This window comes from Pleurodeles waltl, chromosome 6 (assembly GCF_031143425.1).
Source record: "Pleurodeles waltl isolate 20211129_DDA chromosome 6, aPleWal1.hap1.20221129, whole genome shotgun sequence".
NCBI classification, from domain to species: domain Eukaryota; kingdom Metazoa; phylum Chordata; class Amphibia; order Caudata; family Salamandridae; genus Pleurodeles; species Pleurodeles waltl.
In genome coordinates, this window is record NC_090445.1 from 1,308,003,287 (window position 1) to 1,308,023,210 (window position 19,924).

General features: G+C 39.7%; 1 protein-coding gene across 3 annotated transcripts in view; it reads right to left on the reverse strand.

Annotated features, from left to right (window-relative positions):
* GRID1 (glutamate ionotropic receptor delta type subunit 1) overlaps positions 1–19,924 on the reverse strand; it is a 2,731,706-nt gene that overhangs the window by 184,290 nt on the left and 2,527,492 nt on the right. For all 3 annotated transcript variants that reach the window (XM_069240587.1, XM_069240588.1, XM_069240589.1), the window contains exon 13: positions 18,031–18,226. In XM_069240587.1, coding sequence (XP_069096688.1) covers positions 18,031–18,226 — 196 coding nt within the window. The remainder of the gene's footprint in view (positions 1–18,030; positions 18,227–19,924) is intronic.

The following is a 19,924-nucleotide window of genomic DNA, read 5'->3' on the forward strand; positions in this document are numbered from 1 at the left end:
AGTGTAACTTTGTTTCCTGCACCGAGCTTCTAAGCCCTATCCAACAATATGCATTCATCAGTCAGCCTAAATTTAAAACCAACTTCCTCAGAAAAGATAAATCGTGGAGCAGCCATTTAGCATAGGTTTACACAGTTTTTCATAGATGTCTAAGCTATATGTCATACTGACAGACCTGCTAGAAAAAGTTAGGTTTCTCCAGTTTATCCTATGCAAATTTCATTTTTGTACTAGTTAGCTGATAACTGTTTTCTTGCTTTCCACTTTAAAATATTTCTTTAAATCATACTTCTTTTTTAAATTATTGAACCATACATCGACCATCACATACTTCAGAGTACTTGTGGATGGGTATGAATGCCATTGACACACATAGGTGCTGAAGCAGAAGTCTTAATTATAAGTTATTAATGAATGTTTATGTATTTTGAATAATGAATTCTGTAGAAAACCAATAACGTAGAGAAACATAATGTGCACGTTTGAAAATTGTGACCTCAAAGAATGGCCACCAGTGTTCACAAAATGTACTAAATTATGATCAATACTTATTAAATATTGAAAAGGTATTAGATTAGTGTAGTAATATGTCATATTGAGAGTTATGAATTATGTTCCATCCTTATTAATTGAAGGCCTTAAAGTTAGCGAGTGTCTGGGCCTAGTTTTGCCTGGCCTCATGCAGAAGCTGTATTTCTTAGCATTTAATGAAATATGCTGACAGAACGAACTAGCTGTGAAATGCTCATTGTTTAAATAAAATGCTTTGCAGAACCTTTCTATGGGAACCGACGAACAGGAGATGAGGTATCTAGAAATGTATGAAAACGTGTGTAGTGTGTGCTAGATGTACTTTCCCAGGACGCGAACAATGAAGACACTGACTGGAGATGTAGATGCAACAATTTTGATACCTGATAAGCCGGATGATGAGAACATCGTGAAGCAGACCAATCAACAATGTGTGAAGTGTGAAATATTAGAATTCATAGATTTGGTAGAAGAAAATTACTGGACAGAGTAATAATGTACGATAATTGACCAATTGGAAATTAGGGGATAGTTTGAGTGACTTTGATATAACAACGCGACAAAGGAGAAAGACTCGGATTAGATTTATGCCGATTTGGAGAGAAGAAGAGACTTTAGAAGATCCTGTCTTTGGGCTCATACTCTCTGACTGACAGCCTGATGTGCTGCTGATCGATTAATGACCTGAGGACCACGTCTGATTCTGTTTGCTGACCCATACCGTGGACAGATAGATATGACAATATGACTGAATTGTATTTTTATGCCTTTTCTTTCTAGGTACCAACTGCGCTGCCTTTTAGTTTTTCTTAGGTAGATGTTTCTAAATTAGTGTTCTGCATTATTTTGCATGAAGCACCACATGCTGATAATAATCTGGACTAGTTGATGGTCTTCTACATGACTACTGACAAATTACAGAGGGTTGACAGATTACTTTGTTGAATCTTATGGACTACGTAGCTTTATTAAAGTTAACCTTGCTAATGATTTGCATTGATGTATTGTGATTCAAGCTTTGATTAGGTTGTGTTACATGCATCTATTTGGTTAAATAAATCTTGTTCTTATTGGCATTTTGATTTGGCATTGAGATTAATCTACATGACTTTAGTATTGTTAATATAAGGGAAATAAAATTACTAAACTTTTACTAAAGGTGTGGGTATTCATGGCTGAGAAGTCATGGTGCGTGAAAATTACTGACTCCATTGATTTGTGATTATTGATTTGACTAATGATTATTGATTACTGTCCATTGATTATTGTTTTGTACTGGAGCTATGGTAAGAACAACTTAAACGAGTCAAAAGGTTCATCGACCTATATGCGTCCCCTTAAGTTTACTTATTTAGGACCGATGCACTACCATAGGGTTTAAGCATTTTTATCCATCTGTAGACAGTTGATCAGGATTTGGTTATTTCATTCCTCAGTTCACTGGGTCACATTTAAGATGTACTGTCCCTTTTCAGCATTCTGTAAGTCAGCTCATCAAGATTCATCTATAATTTGGTAATAAAAAACACCAGTCCACACCAAGGTAACTATATGTTTGGCCGACATTTATGAATGTATCACAGGTAGCTCCCCCCAACTTAATGTCATAAACAGAGGCATAGGATCTTATTACGACCCGCCGGGGTCGTGGTGGTTGTCGGATTGCCACCTTACGACAGCGGTGGTATCGCCACTTTCGGACCGCCAGCACCGCTGCCCTGGGGATTATGACCCCTTTCTCTGCCTGCGGTTTCATGGCTGTAGCACAGAGACACGGGGCAGGAGGCATGGTGCCCTGGGGAGTGGGGTGCATGCACTGCCCATGCACTTGCCATGGGCAGTGCAGGGGGCCCCCTGGCCAGGCCCTTCACAAAGTTCACTGTATGCTTTGCACCCACTGTGTGGTGCACCCTATGCACTACAGCATTGCCGCCGGGTAGATTAAGAGCCGGAGACAATGCTGTAGGCCGTTTCCCACTGGGCCAGCGGGCCAGCGGCAGAAACTGTGTTTCCGCCTGCTGATCCAGTGGGAAACTCTTAATGGCTCTGACAGGGAGGCAGCCACATTGGCGGCACCCTCCCCGTCAGTACTTCCACAGACAGGCTTTTCCGTCCGCCAAAGTCGTAATCTGGCCCATAGTATTAGATGAAAAGCAAGTGACCATACATCAGTACACCCTAATGCCCGACACCAGCACTAGTTTAACCCAAGAACGACAGAAACAAAGTTTAAACTTTGCCTTAACTGAACTTACGATCCTGTCACCTATTGCCCCCAGCTAGCCACTGGTTCTTTTCATCCTCTACACCTCCTCTTTCCTTACTTCTACCTCCCATTAATCTTCTTTCCTCTGAACCTACTGAGACTCCAGAATCAACCTTCTTTCTTCCATATTCGTGACAACCATCACCCATTCTTGTCATTCTCTGCTGCTACATCCTCCTACTGCACCTTGTTTTCCTACCCAAATAGCATTCTGTTGTCCATTCAAATAGTGCTGTTGTCGGCTTTGATCCTATGAACCTTTGAGAAAATGAATGGAATTCCTATGCAAAGTCTTCAAGGGTGTTGCCTTTCCTTTCAAGAGAGGCTCTGCAGTTCGCTTTTGTTGCTTACACAGCACAATGACACCTCTTGGTTGAGAAGTGTTCTTAAAAATGCAAAACTACAAAAATAAATAAATATTTGTAATGTGCGCCACCGATTCCAAAAATAAATGTAGCCCAGACCCATTTTTATGCCATATAAGGAACGATCTTCAGGGCCTAATATCATCGTGCCCAGGTGGTTGATGCAAATGGATACCAATGAAGTAATATTTCTATCTTGGTACACTTTTCATGATATATTTAATCCTAATGATGGAGGGGAGGTACATGGCCTCCCATGTTCGGCTACTCTAATTCCATTTAAGAGCGGCATTTTATTTGAGGCACACGAGGTCAGTGCAGCAATAACTAAAATGAAATTAAGGAAAGCCCCTGGCCCCGATGGGATACCGGTGGACCTATTTAAATCTTTACCTAATCTGTGGGTTCCATTAATCACAAATGTTCTGAACAATGCTATTCAAAGTACTATCCCCTCCTCATGGTTAATGGCAATAATCGTCCCGATCTTCAAAAAGGGTAATAGGCTTGACCCTTTTTGCTATAGACCCATCTCTTTAATAGACTCCACGGCAAAGATATTGGGGAGTGTCATTCTGTCCCGGCTCGAGGATTGGGTTGCAAGGACAAACATTTTATCGCCAATTCAATATGGGTTTAGGCCTGGATTAGGCACAGTGGATCAGGCCCTAAATTTAAATTTTATCCTTAGTAAATATGTTATTGCCAAAAGGGAACCTATCCACTTAGCATTTATAGACCTGTCCAGTGCATTTGATATGGTGAACAGAGCAAAACTGTGGGACATAATGGATACAATGGGGATTGAGCAGGATTTGCTGGATTTGATCAAACGTTTATACTCTGACCTCTCTATTTTAATTCAATTTGGACAACATGGTGAAAGGTCTCATCCCCTTGCTTCCAATCGAGGTGTTAGACAGGGCTGCACGCTGGCACCTTTTCTGTTTCTACTGTACATAAACGGCTTGTATAATTGTTTGCTCCAAAATGGTAAGGATTTCCCCAGGATGAGTTTTAGACAATTGCCAATTGTATTATATGCCGATGATGCTGTTTTAATTGTCCGCACGGCCAATAGTCTACAGACCCTCCTGGATCTTTTTTTAACACATACACGAGAGCTTGATTTGAAAGTCAATTTTAAAAAATCACACGTTATGACCTGCGGTCCTAAAACCACTCGCACCAAATGTTTTAGAATGGGGGGGAACACCTTGACAAAGGTAAAAGACTTTTGCTACCTAGGTCTGTATCTAAGTTCCACTTTGTCTTGGAAATTCCATTTGAATTTTAAGTTCCAACAACTGGCAAGAAATGTTGAGGCAATCTTTCGTTTTGCCCGCAGATTAGGGCATAGACCGGTCCACCAGATCTTCACGCTCTACAACTCCAAATGTGTTTCGGCAGCGATATATGGGGGTGGCCTTTGGGGATATATTAGTCCAAGCATTCTACAGCTTGCAGAGAACAAATTCCTTCATCGGTTACTTACGGTACCTAAGAACATAGCAAACATTTTATGCCATGAGGAACTGGTAATGCGCTACATTACAGATTTGATAGGTATTGCCCCACTTTTGCTATGGATAAAAGTATGGTCAAACCCGGCGGCTACTTTAACACACGATTGAGTAAAAGACTGTATTTCATTAACAAACTGTAACAAAATTCCATGGCTAAATTTTGTTCACAATGGCTTCCGAAACTTGGACTTGGAGTACATGTATTTTAAACCAGAGCTCCTGCCAGCCAATGCGAAAGAAATTGTTAAACTTCGACATAAGGAGCATGTTATGAATCTTAGATACCAAGTGGCAGAGAAATTGAGTTCTTTTAATTCATACATACAAATTCTATCCTCAGACTTGTTAGAACCTTATTTTGTTTGGTTCCCGACCCCTTCTTTATACTCTTTACTCGTACTTTTTAGATTTAATATGATCCATTTTAGAGTGGCGTTCCCGATAAAATGCGTGTGGGAAAAAACACTACCGCCATGCCCTTGCGATAATTTTTCGAAACAAAGTACTTGCCATTTAATTTTATTCTGTAAACTTTACTCAGTTCCCAGGAAATCCTTTTTATTACCCATTTTGCGTAACTTGCACACTTCTTCCTACAAAGACGGATTGACTGGCATTCAAAGCCTCTCATCCAAACAAATGTGAATTTCGATTCTTAGTTTTATTAAATCTGCTATCACCATTAGAAACCGATATGAACTGGTAATGTGACCATTTATTAAGAGAAACTAGGCATTGTCTTATTACTATATTGTCCTATTATTATATATGTTTTTATAAGCATTTATTATCTTATACTGTTTTAGTAAGCTTGGGCGGTAAACTTAGATTTAATAGATTTGCTTTTGACGTATGCAATAAGTACTGTATTTTATGATGACTTTTATGTATGCATGTGCACTTTTATGGCAAAACGCCGAATAAAGTTATTTTGACTGACTGACTGATATATTTAATCGCTTACCCCTTCATACGTCTGAGAAGGTCGGGGCAACGGGCAAGAGTGATATTTTGGTGATTCCAAAAGGCATATGTTGCAAAATGTAATGTCTTTAACCAAGCTTGTACTTCGCAATTGAAGTTAATTACAAAAACACGTTTCCTCGGTCTACACATCGTGACTTTAAATGTGATGCAATACTAATATTGAACATGTCTCTGTCAAAGGTAAGCGCGGCAGGGCAAGTAACATAAATAACCAAACCTTGTTTCTCGGAAAATTAATAATCGCCGAAATGTGCTAGTATTACAGAAGTGCCTTATTCACTAGAAAACAATATTTCTAGAAATACCTGATGTATGTACCTTGTATTCGTGTTCGATAGACCGTTGAGACTGATATTCACGATGTGAATGTTCACATAGCAACATGATTATCAAGCTGGATTTATGCAAAGTAGTAAACGAATGATACCAGAGGTCGACTACACCATAGTGAGCGAAAGCAGGGTGGAAGCCAGTATTACCTGATAATGTATAGCAGCCAAGAAATAAAACCACACCAGAGATATTGAAATCGGTTTAATTTTACAACAATATTACCATATAAATATGAAAGAGCAGCTTGTTATGAACATGTTTTCCGAAATCCACATCACGGTTGGTATTCCAAAGCGCCTTGCACCCTGACGACTCAATTTCAGCCTTTTGGAAACCTTTCGAGAAATCGCATTACCTTAAGAAGCTGCTACATTAAAAAACAAAACAGTGTGCAGCCTATTTTGCTAGAAAGATAAGCAACAGGACAATACATACCTTCAGGGTAGTACACAATGGGGAAACTGAGGAAGCAACTCATTATGTATAGTGAAGACTATCAAATTCACCCTTGCCCTCAACTGAATTTCGAATCACAAAAAATGGCTGCAAGGCTTTTGAGAATGTAATGTGCCCCTTGGCCACAATGTGAAGGATTAGCTATTAAAATCAACTCCCCTCTCCCCGTCAAATGCAGATATTGCTTGTGCGGGAGTGCACATTAAGGGTAATATCCTCTTCTAGCCTCAAGGCAACTGTGAGAATCTTTCATTACTATTGTCATTTCCAGAATTAAATTGGTTTCAAGTAATTAAAAAAAAAACATAGTGCTTGAAGAGTAATCATCAGTGGCCCAAGGTTAAACACCACATCGGAAGCATCTCGTTCTAGCCGCTCTAGGAGGCTGTGATCTCAAGCTGAGCAGGTTAAGAACATTTGAATGAATAGCAGTTGTGAAGTAAGGCGCTGAGGCTAAGAGCAAGTCCTGATGCTTTGTGAAATCGAAAGAATATTTCATAGATCAGCCTCCAGGAAACAGTTGAAAACACATCAGTGGAAACCTTCCAATGCCGCAGCAAAACATTGGTGATAATAGATATTTCACCCTCTAAAGACATTCAAATCAATATTTTACTAAAGCTGCACAACCTACAATGCTACTGATATTGTAAATAGGGACTGTTTTTATATTCACACTTTTTTTCTCTAAAAACCGTTCGAAGTCAATTCGTAAACCTATTTCTGACTGAAAGGTTGACAGACTGCACAAATGGCTGATGATCGAAAGAAATTCTCAGTTCTACCGTTTGAAAGTATTTTACTTTTGTGTAATATTACCACCTCACACTGTGATATTACACAGTAGGTGTAGAGTGGACATTTCAAAGCGTAGATTGTTTTAAAAGTTTGTGAACATCCACAAACATAAATTTGTAGATGTCCACAAACTCCTCTCCAACCCTTCCCACCCTGGTAATGGTTGAACATTTATTTCTGTCAAGGGAAGGCAAAAAATGTATTTCAGAGTGAGAATGGATAGAAACAAACCAAAACTTTGAAGAGGTGAAGGAGAAAGGATTCTTCACATTAATTAATAATATTTCCGACGTTGAAATTAAATGTGCTACTGCACAAAGATGTTAGTATTTCAGCAGTAATAATTGTACAGCATGTATAGCTGCAAATGTTCTGAAGTAGCGAGGAATTTATGAAACCTTCCCTTAAACGCACCTGGAAGCATAAAACTTGTGCAACTTTCGAGAATTACCTTGGAACATTTTAGAGAACTTCAGGAAGTCATAGGACAGAATTCACAAAGGTAAATTTGTGTGAAATTTCTACATGCACAGGTTTCTGCCTCAGCATGTTAGTAAATCTCCAATTAAATGAAATTCAGCAACTCTGGAGGAGATGAATGCTTCTAGTTGGAGCATGTGTCCTACCCCTTCTATGTGGAATGGGGATACATAAAACTCAAAATATAACTGTATTCTAGTCATAAACACACTAAGGAGCAGATTTATTAAAAAGTTATGCAGCGCAGTCCAGCAAGTCACCTTGTGTGATAGGGAAAGGGCAGGATTGTGATATACTTAACAATGTTCTGAATAGTTCCTTGGTGAGGTGTGAACTGGCTCCCAGAGCTGAGACAAAGGCCTTGGATGTGGGAAGGTGTTTTGTTCCTCTGACAGGATGATCATCTGATCTGTACCAAGGAACTTAATTTCAAAGGATGCCTTCATGTCATTGGTAAATGTAGCTCACTCGTGGGGATACTTCCCTTTTGGTTCCCTAGTCAACCAAGCTCCAATCACAGTGTGAGAAGAGCTGCCCCTAGAACCATGGATGAGGTATTGCTCATTTCAATGGTTACACCTTTAGGATAAGCACAGGGGCTCTGGACAGGGGAAGAAAGGTTCTGCATTTGTTAGACTTAGGTAGCAAGGGCACTCTGGCATCGTTTGCCATAGGGTACAAAGGAGTGGCTATGAAAGTGAGTAGGCTAGACCAGGGACCATTTTCCTTTCTCATTAGGGAAGGGCCAAAATTAATTTCCACCCACTGGTTAGTGCCGGACATAAATACAGCACTATTGTGCACCCTGTTCAGATCACCACTGGACCTACCTGTGGAAGACAGAAGAATGGGTATACCTTCTGTTGAGACCTGTGATCAGAACCCCAAGGGCTGGACCTGCTCCCACTTATACCCAAGACTAAGAAGAGGACTCCGAGGGACCAGGCGGCTGATCTCCTGACATTCGCGAGCTGGCTAGGACATGAGGATGTGAAATAAAACTGTGTTGTGTTGTCTAGTGTCTGAAAGAGCCAAGTCCACTACCCTTCCATATTTTCATGGCCTTTCCAAACCTGAATCTTGAAATCCTGAAATGTTTCAGAATCCAGACAGTACCTTGACTAACTTAAATCAATCGCTGACCATCTTTTTGCCTATTAGGAATTTCTACCAAAACAAGGAACATTTATGGGGCAGAAAGAAAAAATATAGACTTCTACAATATTTAGTAATTTTGCTTAACCTTTCATGATAACTTTGGAAAATATTTTTCAGCTGATACTATTTCCAATCAATTTCAATCATAAAACTAATGTTAAACAAATAAAAAGTGATGGGTAAAAGTGTGAATGATTAATAAGTTTTACTTTCCATAATTAGAATTACCCAGTTAAAATTTTCATGGCATTTACTTTAAATAAAAGAGTAGTTGTTGCCATCACTAAAATTGTATTTCAAATAATTGTATCTCAGCAACAAAGCTCCACCTGCTGAGCCCGTTTTCTGGAAGCTTTATGGTGTAAAAAATGTTACTTCATCAATAGAGTGTTTTTATAATACAGGTGTACAACACAGCAGCATACTGATCAGCTATACTTGTAAACATTTCCTTCCAACATACTGTGTATATAGCACTGATGTAGACAACCATGAGACCCAGCTGATAGCGAATCCCAAATAAATGCACGAAAGACAGCTAGCCAGTTAGAACAAAAAACTGCCTTGATTTTAAAAATGTACTGTGCATCCACCAAAATGCTGAACAACACAACTAAGGAACATTGTTAAAATAGAAGGATATGCCCATTGGCAGGGTTAACAGATTCCTAGCTGAAATCAGAGTATCAGCTCAGAGGAAGATCTCAGCGGAATGTTCAACGATTCATATCTCATGGCTTCTACATGATAACTGGTCAAAACCTTGAACAAATTGCTCTTGAAGTGGCCTTTTTTATCACACTCTCTCTCACTGTGAACTCCATTTTCAAACACTCCTTATCATTAATGTCAACAAAGCTTGGTTTTGATTCTTCTGTTTTAGTTTGATTTTATTCATCGGTGTTCCATTATCTGTTGCTCTCTTTCCAAAACTCATGGAACAATATCAATGAGTTATCTTTTTCTAGCATAACCATCACTGTACTTGCTTCACTTGATCCCCTAACTACTATCACTCCATTCCATCAATACTTCCATCATAGGTTTTACATTAATTCATATCTGAGCTCAATCTAAAAGGCCTCATATTTACAGGTGTACTTTTGTTTTTTTTCTTATCGGGAGATAGACGGCATATCTTTTTCTCCACCACAACACTTGTCTCCCTTATGCACTTATATAAGGCAGCTGTTAACCTGCATATGCCTTCCCCAGTTTCATCTATACCACCGATTAAATCCACCTACTCTCATTGTCTTGTTCTACTAGGGTTTTAAAATCTTACTATATTTTCAAATATTTTTCTTATGTGAAACACCATCTATGTGAATCACTCAGCAAACTTGGAATTACATCTTCAATTTTCTTTGTGAAAAGGCTTTTATTGTATGTCTTCAATTGGCAAGCATTCAGCTTCTCTATTTAGTCCTAATGTTTTGAATATTACATAGCATTCAACCATTGATGTAGATGTCTCTAAATGTATTTTGTTGCTTCCTTGAGTAGTTGAATGTTTCTGCTACCTGACAATTTCCCCTATTATTGGCCTTCTGAACATCCTCTTTCTCCTACAAATGCATTTTCTACCCCCCTTTTCATACTGAAATATGTTTTATCTCTTGACAAATCTTTATCATTGTTTTTACAACCTTAAAGCCTATAGTAGGTTTCCTCCTGCTTAGTATTAGAGAATGAGATCATATAGTGTTACATAGTTCCGAAAAGCTAATTATCCTCATGTTAAATTCAATTGTAAATAAAATAATCCTATAATATTATATAATATTTGTGGCATAAAGTATACTGCTGCAATGCATTGTAAGGATTTTGCAAGTTATCAGGGAGTCCCTTTACAAAATCATATGCAGAAAATATAGGTGACATATTATTTTTTAAGAGCAGCCGATGGTTTAGTCCTTGTAAATATTTTTTAGGCAGCAGCATGCAACAACATTCTTAAATCCTTGGAGTCCTGCCCTTTTATGTTCATTACAGCTCAGAAGAATAAAAACAGAATCTTTACTGTGTAATTAAACACTCCAAAAACAGTTAATACTTTTTGTAAAACAATATTAGAATCAGTTTAAAATAAGACAGACTAAAAAAAAATGTTGTCTCCCAAATTGCGTAAAATGAGGCAAATAGTCTATCTTTCCTGCAATGATCTAGAGCATGGCATAGATATCTCCTTTCCACTACTCACTTATTCTTTGGAGAAAACATATCAGAAGAAGGTAAAGCCAGTTGCCATTTTCTTTGTTTAAACTGGAGCTGTAGTTATGCTCCGTCACATGTGTTCCACCCTGGTTGCTGCCTCAGGAAGCAGTGGTGTTATAACTCAACTGTTATCCCTTATAACAATTGAGCTGCTACATTATTACATTATTAAAGGCGACTAGACATTTCATAAGTCATCTATAATAAGGACATTGGAAACAGGGTTTGTACAAGGATTCTATGCTCCAGTGTATCATAATAACATTTAATAAAGTAGTATAATAATGGTAAATGATCCTAATAGTATTGAAAGAAAATGCAATGAAATACACCTCGTGCTAACCTATTTAATGTTTTAACACATAGTAATACAACTGACAAATATCATAAAAGAACAAATGCTAAGTACATATTTGATAAAGTGCTGCCTCCTGGTTCAAGCTGAAAACCTGCTGATGTTAAAGTGATTTTCTGCATGACAAAAGTTAAAATCCCAACAAGTAAGACTCAGGCGCTGATTTAGAGTTTGGCACAGGGGTTACCCCATCAAAACGGTCTGTCAAATTATAAATTCCATTATATCCAATGGGATTTATATTTGGACAGAGGGGATATCCATCACCGTTGTGCTGGAGTAACCCTTCTGCCAGACTCTAATCTGGCCATCAGTCTTCAATTCTTCTGAGGTTGGTAAACTGAGTAGCATGAATTGGGCAATAATTACATCTGTTAATTACAGTGGTTAGAAACAACAGAAGTGTTGTATGGTTCGCCATATAAGAAAGCTATTACTATTATTACATAGATCTTAACTAAGCTGAACCCCATTAGAGTGGAGAATCATTTACAAAAAAGCAGAAATAAAGTAACAAAACAGTCTTAACTTAAAGAGACATGTTAGATTTGTGATCCTTTAAGGGATAAAAGGAGATGCCAAAGAAAAGGAGAATATTGTAAGCAGGTGATTACTTTTATCTGTAGCCATATTTGAAATGACCAGAAAATACATACAAGAAGGCAACTGTATATTCTTTTGTTCTTAAGAATTGTAAAGAGAGGTTGTTGATAATCTCCTTGTATGAGTTTTTTGATTCTTTTCTATTTATGCTAAGTAGTGCATTAGCATTGTTATTTGTTTATAGTGATTTAAACAATCTCAATAAGCAAAAATAAATGCCATCAGGTTTTCTCAAAAGGGTAACGAAATGCATGGCTAGGTTTTGTGAACCTTACCTGATTTAGGACACTTTACTGTTAATAGGTATGTGTATGAGGAGTGACTTGAGTGGACAGGTAGTATCAGAGTCTGGTTATTGGAATTTCTTCTAGTTGTTTTAAAGTAAAGAGGGTCAGTAATTCCTCTTAGAATTGCTTTATTTGAATAAGGCAATATGTCACTTCTTAGAGTTAATGTAATTGATCCTGTATCTCATCTCAACATCTATTGATAGCAATGGAATATACATATTGTATCACTATTAGTGTTCATAGCGGTGTGGATCCTGAATATTGAGTAGAGAATAATGTTATACCAAAATAACATGATAGAAATATACAGGACAAAAATATTGACATAAAACAAGAAAATATGTATGGATTTCAAATACTTACCTCTATTTATATGGTAAATGCACCTAGAGGAGATATATATACAAACATAACCATCTACTGGCAGCCACCATAAGATTATTATATATACATATAAACTTCTGGTGGTTGCCAGTAGGTAGTTGTTGGACTTTTTAGTTTATGCAGGGTCATCCCCAATCTTTTTGCCTCCTGCCTCTATTTTTTCGGACCTGTTGCTGCTGGCGTTTGAACTCTGAGCACTTTACCACTGCTAACCAGTGTTAAAGTGCATATGCTCTCTGTGTAAATTGTATTGTTGATTGGTTTATCCATGATTGGCATATTTGATTTACTAGTAAGTCCCTAGTAAAGTGCACTAGAGGTGCCAGGGATTGTAAATCAAATGCTACTAGTGGGCCTGCAGCACTGGTTGTGCCACCCACTTAAGAAGCTCTGTAATCATGTCTCAGACCTGCCACTGCAGTGTCTGTGTGTGCAGTTTTTAACTGTAAATTAGATTTGGCAAGTTTACCCACTTGCCAGGCCTAAAGCTTCCCTTTTCTTACATGGAAGATACCCCTAAGGTAGACCCTAGGTATCCCCAAGGGCAGGGTGCAGTGTATGGTTAAGGTAGGACATATGGTAATGTGTTTTATTTGTCCTGACAGTGAAATACTGCTAAATTAATTTTTCACTGTTGCAAGGCCTGTCCCTTTCATAGGTTAAAATAGGGGCTACCTTTAAATATGATTAAAGTGTAGATTCCCTTTGGGAGCGGATAGACATGTGGAGTTTGGGGTCTCTGAGCTCACAATTCAAAAATACATCTTTTAGTAAAGTTGATTTTAAGATTGTGTGTTTGAAAATGCCACTTTTAGAAAGTGAGCATTTTCTTGCTTAAACTATTTCTGTGACTCTGCCTGTTTGTGGATTCCCTGTCTGGGTCAGTTTGACAGTTGGCCTGGTTGCATCTCTCACTAGACAGTGACACAAAGGGAACTGGGGTGTAGTCTGCATTTCCTGATGAGCCATCTGTGCTAGGAGGGAGGGGAGGGGAGGCGTGGTCACTCACACCTGAAAGAGCTGTGCCTGCCCTAACACAATGCAGTCTCCAACCCTCTGGTGAGTGTCTGGGGCCTGACCTGAGCAAGGCAGGATTTCACAAACAAGAGAGTCTTTCCTTTGAAGTAAGCCTACTTCAAAGGGCAAAATGGGTATAAGAAGGGCACCCAAAACCACAGACTTTAGAATACTTCTGGAAACCAAGAGGAACCTCTGCCTGGAGAAGAGCTGAAGAGATGAGGAAGAAGAGCTGCCCTGCCTGTGACTGTGCTTTGTGGAGCCCTCCTGCAGTTGCTGCTTCTGCCTGTGCTAGAGGACGAAGACTGGACTTTGTGTTGCCTTCCTTCTTGTGAGGCTCTCCACGGGCTTGATTTAGAGCTTGCCTCCTGTTATTTGAAGTCTCAGAGACAGCAAAGACTTCTCTCTGCCAGCACCTGGAGTCTCTGGATAGATTCCTACTCTGCCAAGGGGTGCCATCCAGTCCCTGGGATTCTGAGAGGAGAAGCTGGCAGCCCAAGAGGGAGAAATTCACGCCCCACCTCCGTGCGGGTAAAAGATCATCGCGACTCCGATCTGCGCCTGAGAAATCGATGCGCCGCCCGTTTCGCAGCTGAAAATCGGCGGTCGCTGCAACGAGTCCATGGGGACCCCATCCCTTTTGCTAATGGGTTAGCACCAATTTGAAATTTGTGCTAAATGCGATTGTTTTGCGACTGCATTTTGGGTCACAAAACAATCATACATACCATTTAGATCCAGTATTAGGAAGGGATGCCCCTTCCTAATACCGAATCGCAAAACCCAAATTGCCATTCAGTAACAAGTTACCAAATCGCAGTTTGGGCTTTGTACGTCCCAAAAAGCATTTTTCTAGTCGCAAACAGGCCGATTCTGCCAATCGGCCCCTTTGCGACTAGAAAAATGCTTTGTACATCTGGCCCCTAGTTTCTATAGAAAAGTTGTTTTTTACTTGCCTATATCTTTGGCGCTACTTGCCAAATCTTCATGAAAATGTCCTAAAGAAATCAAAAGCCATGTGAGCTGCTGTCTGGAAAGTTTTGGGGTAATCCGCCAAGCGGGGACTGAGATAAAGGGTGGTCAAATTTAGAGCGTTTCCAATGTTAATTCCCATCGGAAATATTGAACAGTGATAGCGCCTAAACCACTGGATGGAATTACACGAAATTTGTCAGAAAGGTAGCTCTTCATTCAGACATTTTTGGGAAATAAAAAAAAAATCACATTTGTATATATAGGAACGCGAAGGATTTGCGACCCCTCCCGATCTCATGCTGAGATCTGATTGGATGTCAACACTTCAACAAGGAAGCATTTGCAGCCATTTTTCATCTAGGCTTGAGCCGAGTCCCAGATCAAAATTTTTAAAAAAAAGAAGATAAGAGGGCCAGAGTACAAGCACCTTAACACCTTAGCTCTGGTGGTGGGTTCCCAGAGGGACACCTCAAGGTATAAACATTTTTTTTTTTAAATTTAAGGTGGAAGTTGCGGTAGATCTGCAGATCTGCCAAAAAAACAAAAAAAAAAACAAAGCGTGGTCTTCTGTGCTTTGTCTTTTTTAAGCCCCCTGGAAAGCCAAGTCCCGGGGCACTGTTTATTTGTAACAGGGGCCGCCCAGACCCCATAGCCTGGCCACCGCCACCTCCCCAGGACGATGCAGAAAATATGTGTGGAGGGCTGGGTGCCTCCCTAAATCCAGGAAACCACCACCTCCCTGGGGTTAAACGTTTTATTTGTGTAGGGGAGGCCACCAGTCTTCCCCACAGCCTTGGGAACTGCCACCTCCCCAGGGCTTCAATCAATTAAAACACATGGGACGCCAGCCCACCAGCAGACCTGGGGACCACCACTTCCCTGGGATAATAAAAATAATGATAGGATGTCAGTTTGGGACCCCTATAGTCCAGTGGCCCACCACCTCCCTGGGGCATTGTTCGTAGAAGGTGGACCGCGCGGCCTCTCTTGGCGACCCACTGATAGCCCTTGGGACTGCCACCTCCCAGGGACGATGCAGAAAATATGTGCTGGGGGCCTGGTGCCTTTCCCTACACCTAAGGGACCTCCACATCCCTGGGGCTAAATGTTTTATTTGTCTAGTAGAGGCCCATCAGCCTCCCCGACAGCCACAGGGACCACCACCTCCCCGGGACTTTAATCAACATAATGCTTGGGTCCACCTGGCCCCAGGGAACCCTCTGGGACCACCACCTCCCTGAGGCCTCAAACAATTAAAATTCGGGGGACCCAGCCCCCACCAGCAGCCCCAGGTACCACCACCTCTCTGGGATTATAACAAAAATTAGAGGAGGTCCATTCGGGACCCCCTTAGTTCCGGGGTCCACCACATCCCTGGGGCATTGTTCGTAGGAGGGGGACTGGGCGGTCTCCCTGGTGCAGCCACTGATGGCCCTGGGGACCACCACCTCCCAGGGCCGGCTCCTGCTATGTCCCAGGGTGCCCACACCCTGCACATAGCTGTTTGCTTTTGCTTGGTGGGAGCGGAACAAAAGCAAACAAAGTCCGCATTTTGACAGCGTGCGCTGAAACAGCTTCCATTGGCAGAAAGCTGAGTTTTCATCTGTCTTCCCTGCATGCAGATATGTGTGCAGTGAAGACAGATAAAACATTGCTTCATCAAGCAGATAGCTGCTATAAAAAGCAGCTCCTTCGTTGCTGGAGCAATGCCAGCTCATGCAGTAGGCGGGAGCTGACTGGGATCGTGGGGGAGGGCCAGATAGCTCATAAAGGGCAAAAAAAAATTGGAGGATCGTGGGGGAGTCCTTGAGGACACCCCGAGGTCCCAGATAGCCCATAAAGGGCACCAAGTGAATACATATATAAAAAAACAATTGGCCTAATGGTCAATGTCTCAGACCCTCTCAATGGAGGTTGAGGGTTCTACTCCAGGCGTGTCTGTGATCATTACCATCCTTTAATTTTTTTTAACTTCAAATGTTTAAGGCACATACTGAAAGGTAATCTCACTTTTTTTTATTCATAAATACATTTTTCTTTTCAAATTGTTCAGAAATATCTCATTCTAAGTATATCATCCATGAAAGCCTAAAACAATATATATCTCTCTCCCGTTCACCCTCTTTCTCTTTCTCTCAATGTCTCTCTTTTTTTGGTAACAGCCCCAGGGAGGTGACATTCCTGGGGATGTAGCACGGGGGCGGCAGACCTCCTATGCAAAATATAATTTCCCCAGGAACTGGCCCCCAGGTGGCTGTTTGCAAGATATTCAAGGAAGCTTGTACTTGGCTTTTTTTTAATTTTCAGCAAAGCCGCCGATCTGCACCAAAAACTTTAGAAAAATGTTTTTTAAGCCTTTGAGTATCCCTCTGGGACCTAACCACCAGAGCTAAGGGGTGAGGGTGACTCTACCCTGGTCCATTTTCTTATTTGTTTACTTTTTATTTAGGACTTGCCTGAAGGTGAGTCCCAACACGGCTGCCAACACTTCCTCATTGAAGTGCTGCCAGCCAATCAGATCTCAGCACAAGATCGGGAGGGTTCAGGGAGCTTTTGCGTCCCTATAGATACAAATTTGGATTTTCTTTAATTTCTCCAAAACTACTGAACAAATTTAATTCAACAAATAACCAAAAGGGTGCTTTCTGGCCCAAGAGCTACCTTTCTGCCATGTGATATGTAAAAATTTAATGTCATTCTATCCAGTAGTTCAGGCTGTAGACCTGTTCAAAAGCCATATGGGAATTAACATTGAAAATGCACCTTTTTTTAACCCCTCCTTTTTCTCGGCCTCCGCTTGATGGATCACCCCAAAAATTTTCAGACAGCAGCTGACATGACTGTCTAATTATTGGGGAAAATTTTGTGAAGATTCGTCAAGCGGTGCCAAAGATATATGCAAGTCAATAAACGTATTTTTAAATAGAAACTAGGTCCTAACTATAACTACGAAGTGTATATATATATATATATATATATATATATATCCATATATATATATATATATATATATATATATATATATATATATATATATATATATATATAGATATATATAGATATATATGTTACATAGGTGAAAATAGTAAACATATACTTCCCTATAGGCACTTACCTTTCCTTATTTTTTTCCTCGATATTTTGGCTACAATATGAAGTTATCATGATATTCCTGTAATTGATATTCCAGACTACAACCGTTTTTAGGGTGGTATGAAAAAGAAGTATTCACTTACATCAATTCAGAGAACGAAAAAATACCCTGATCTGAAAGTTATTTCATATTTACCTTTCGAATGCCTTCAGAAGGGGTTGCTACACAGTTGTCTGCCCCATTGTTCTTGCTAATAGTCCGCCAAAGTTCTGAAAAGGTGCTGTCCTGTTCCAAAGGGTTTGTCCCTTTAGCTTTGAAGTACTCATACACCGAAGAATCCCTGACTGTACCATAAGACAAGTCCATTTGTTTGGCAAGATCTTGAAATGTTCTGAAAACGAAGATATACAGAATCACTTACCATGTTCTTTGTAACAGAAGCAAAGCATACTAGAGACTGGTTTAAGAATGGCTAATACAATTCATAAGATTAGAAGAAATGCAAGGCAGTGCAAAAAAACAAATATTCACTTTCTTGATTGAATCACAAAATAAATATATCAAGACATAATAAATGAATTTATGTTTTGACACTGAAAATAACATGGTATTTGGAACTACTGAACTAATAAACACAAATTCACACATTTGTTACTAAGACACAAAAGTGAAATTTCACGTTCTTACAGCATTGCATTGTATTGCAACATGACTGACTTGAGAACACACTGCTTACGGTTCCATTGTAGAATGACATTAGAGGAGAAAACATGCTGGGCCAACATAACATGGCCGGGTCACTCTGATTTTATATCTGAATAGATTTATTATATTGGCTTCTGTGCATAGTTAAACATATTTCATCATAACTTCATCACGTTAAAAAAGACAGCATGGCATAAAACACACATGCTGATCTTCTTGGTGTAATAGGCTCTGCGCGACCTTGTTGAGGGAAAGGAGGGTGGTATGATGATCCACTCGAGGGTTTTAATCCCAAAATTCAACAGCATATTTCTCTCCACGCATCTTTTTTAATGCCATTTATATTCCATGTACATACACAGAAATAGCCAATTTATAAAGTGTTCCTCAATTAAACTGTACCTCTCAGCATGCAATCGCCTTGTTAGTAGGTCATGGAAGACAGTGACAATGAATACAATACTGTAGAAAAAGTGTTAAGCTTTCATATGATATCCACTATAGAGATAAAGAGGGAAGGAGAAGAAACATGCCAACCTCACTTGACAATGTATTTAAAAAGATTAGTAGTAATAAACGGCTCATCACCTAGTGGCAAGGTTTACAAAGAAAATCACATATGCTGGCACTAATGTTCAATTTCCTTCAGTGTTATTTATGCAAAAATCACGAAGTAAGCATCCTAGTTTATCTCGACTTTTAATACGTAAGCACAACATACTGTGAAATAAATGGATAATGCAGAGCCCAATTTTGATTCTGATTTCTCCAAATTATGAAAGACAAACTAATATGAATGCATTGCCCATCGCTGTTTCAAAATGCATTGTGGAAGGTTCCAGTTGCATTTACTGTTGAAAGCTTTTTGTATACATTTTTCAGCCGTAAGTTCATGCCCAAGTCTACTTGGGAAGACCATTCTTATTACTGTCACATTAAGGTAAGCACGTTTATTCAATGGCTAGTGAGAAGGTGATAGGTTTCAAACAAAACGAATGAAAATCGTCCTAACAAAACATGCCACTTCTACATCACCATAAAATAAATTGGTTGACAAAAAACAATACATCTACCATACCACTACATAGCAAGTTCAGCATAGCATCAGCAAATGAAGAATAGTAAATATATACTTAGCTTGACAGTATAGCGATAGGCGATGTAGTGGATGAGATATTTTATAGGCCAATGGCAGACCTGCCAATACACATGGTGCCACTGTGTGTCACAAGATATCAGCTCTGCTTAAACAGTCTCTTAGTGAGGAGCTGATATCAGATGGTAGAAGATAACATGAGCTGGAAACCCCTGTGGAGTGTGGGATTCCAGCTCGTGCCAGGAGGCTGACATAGCTCATGTCCAGTAGGTGTTTTTAGACTTCGAG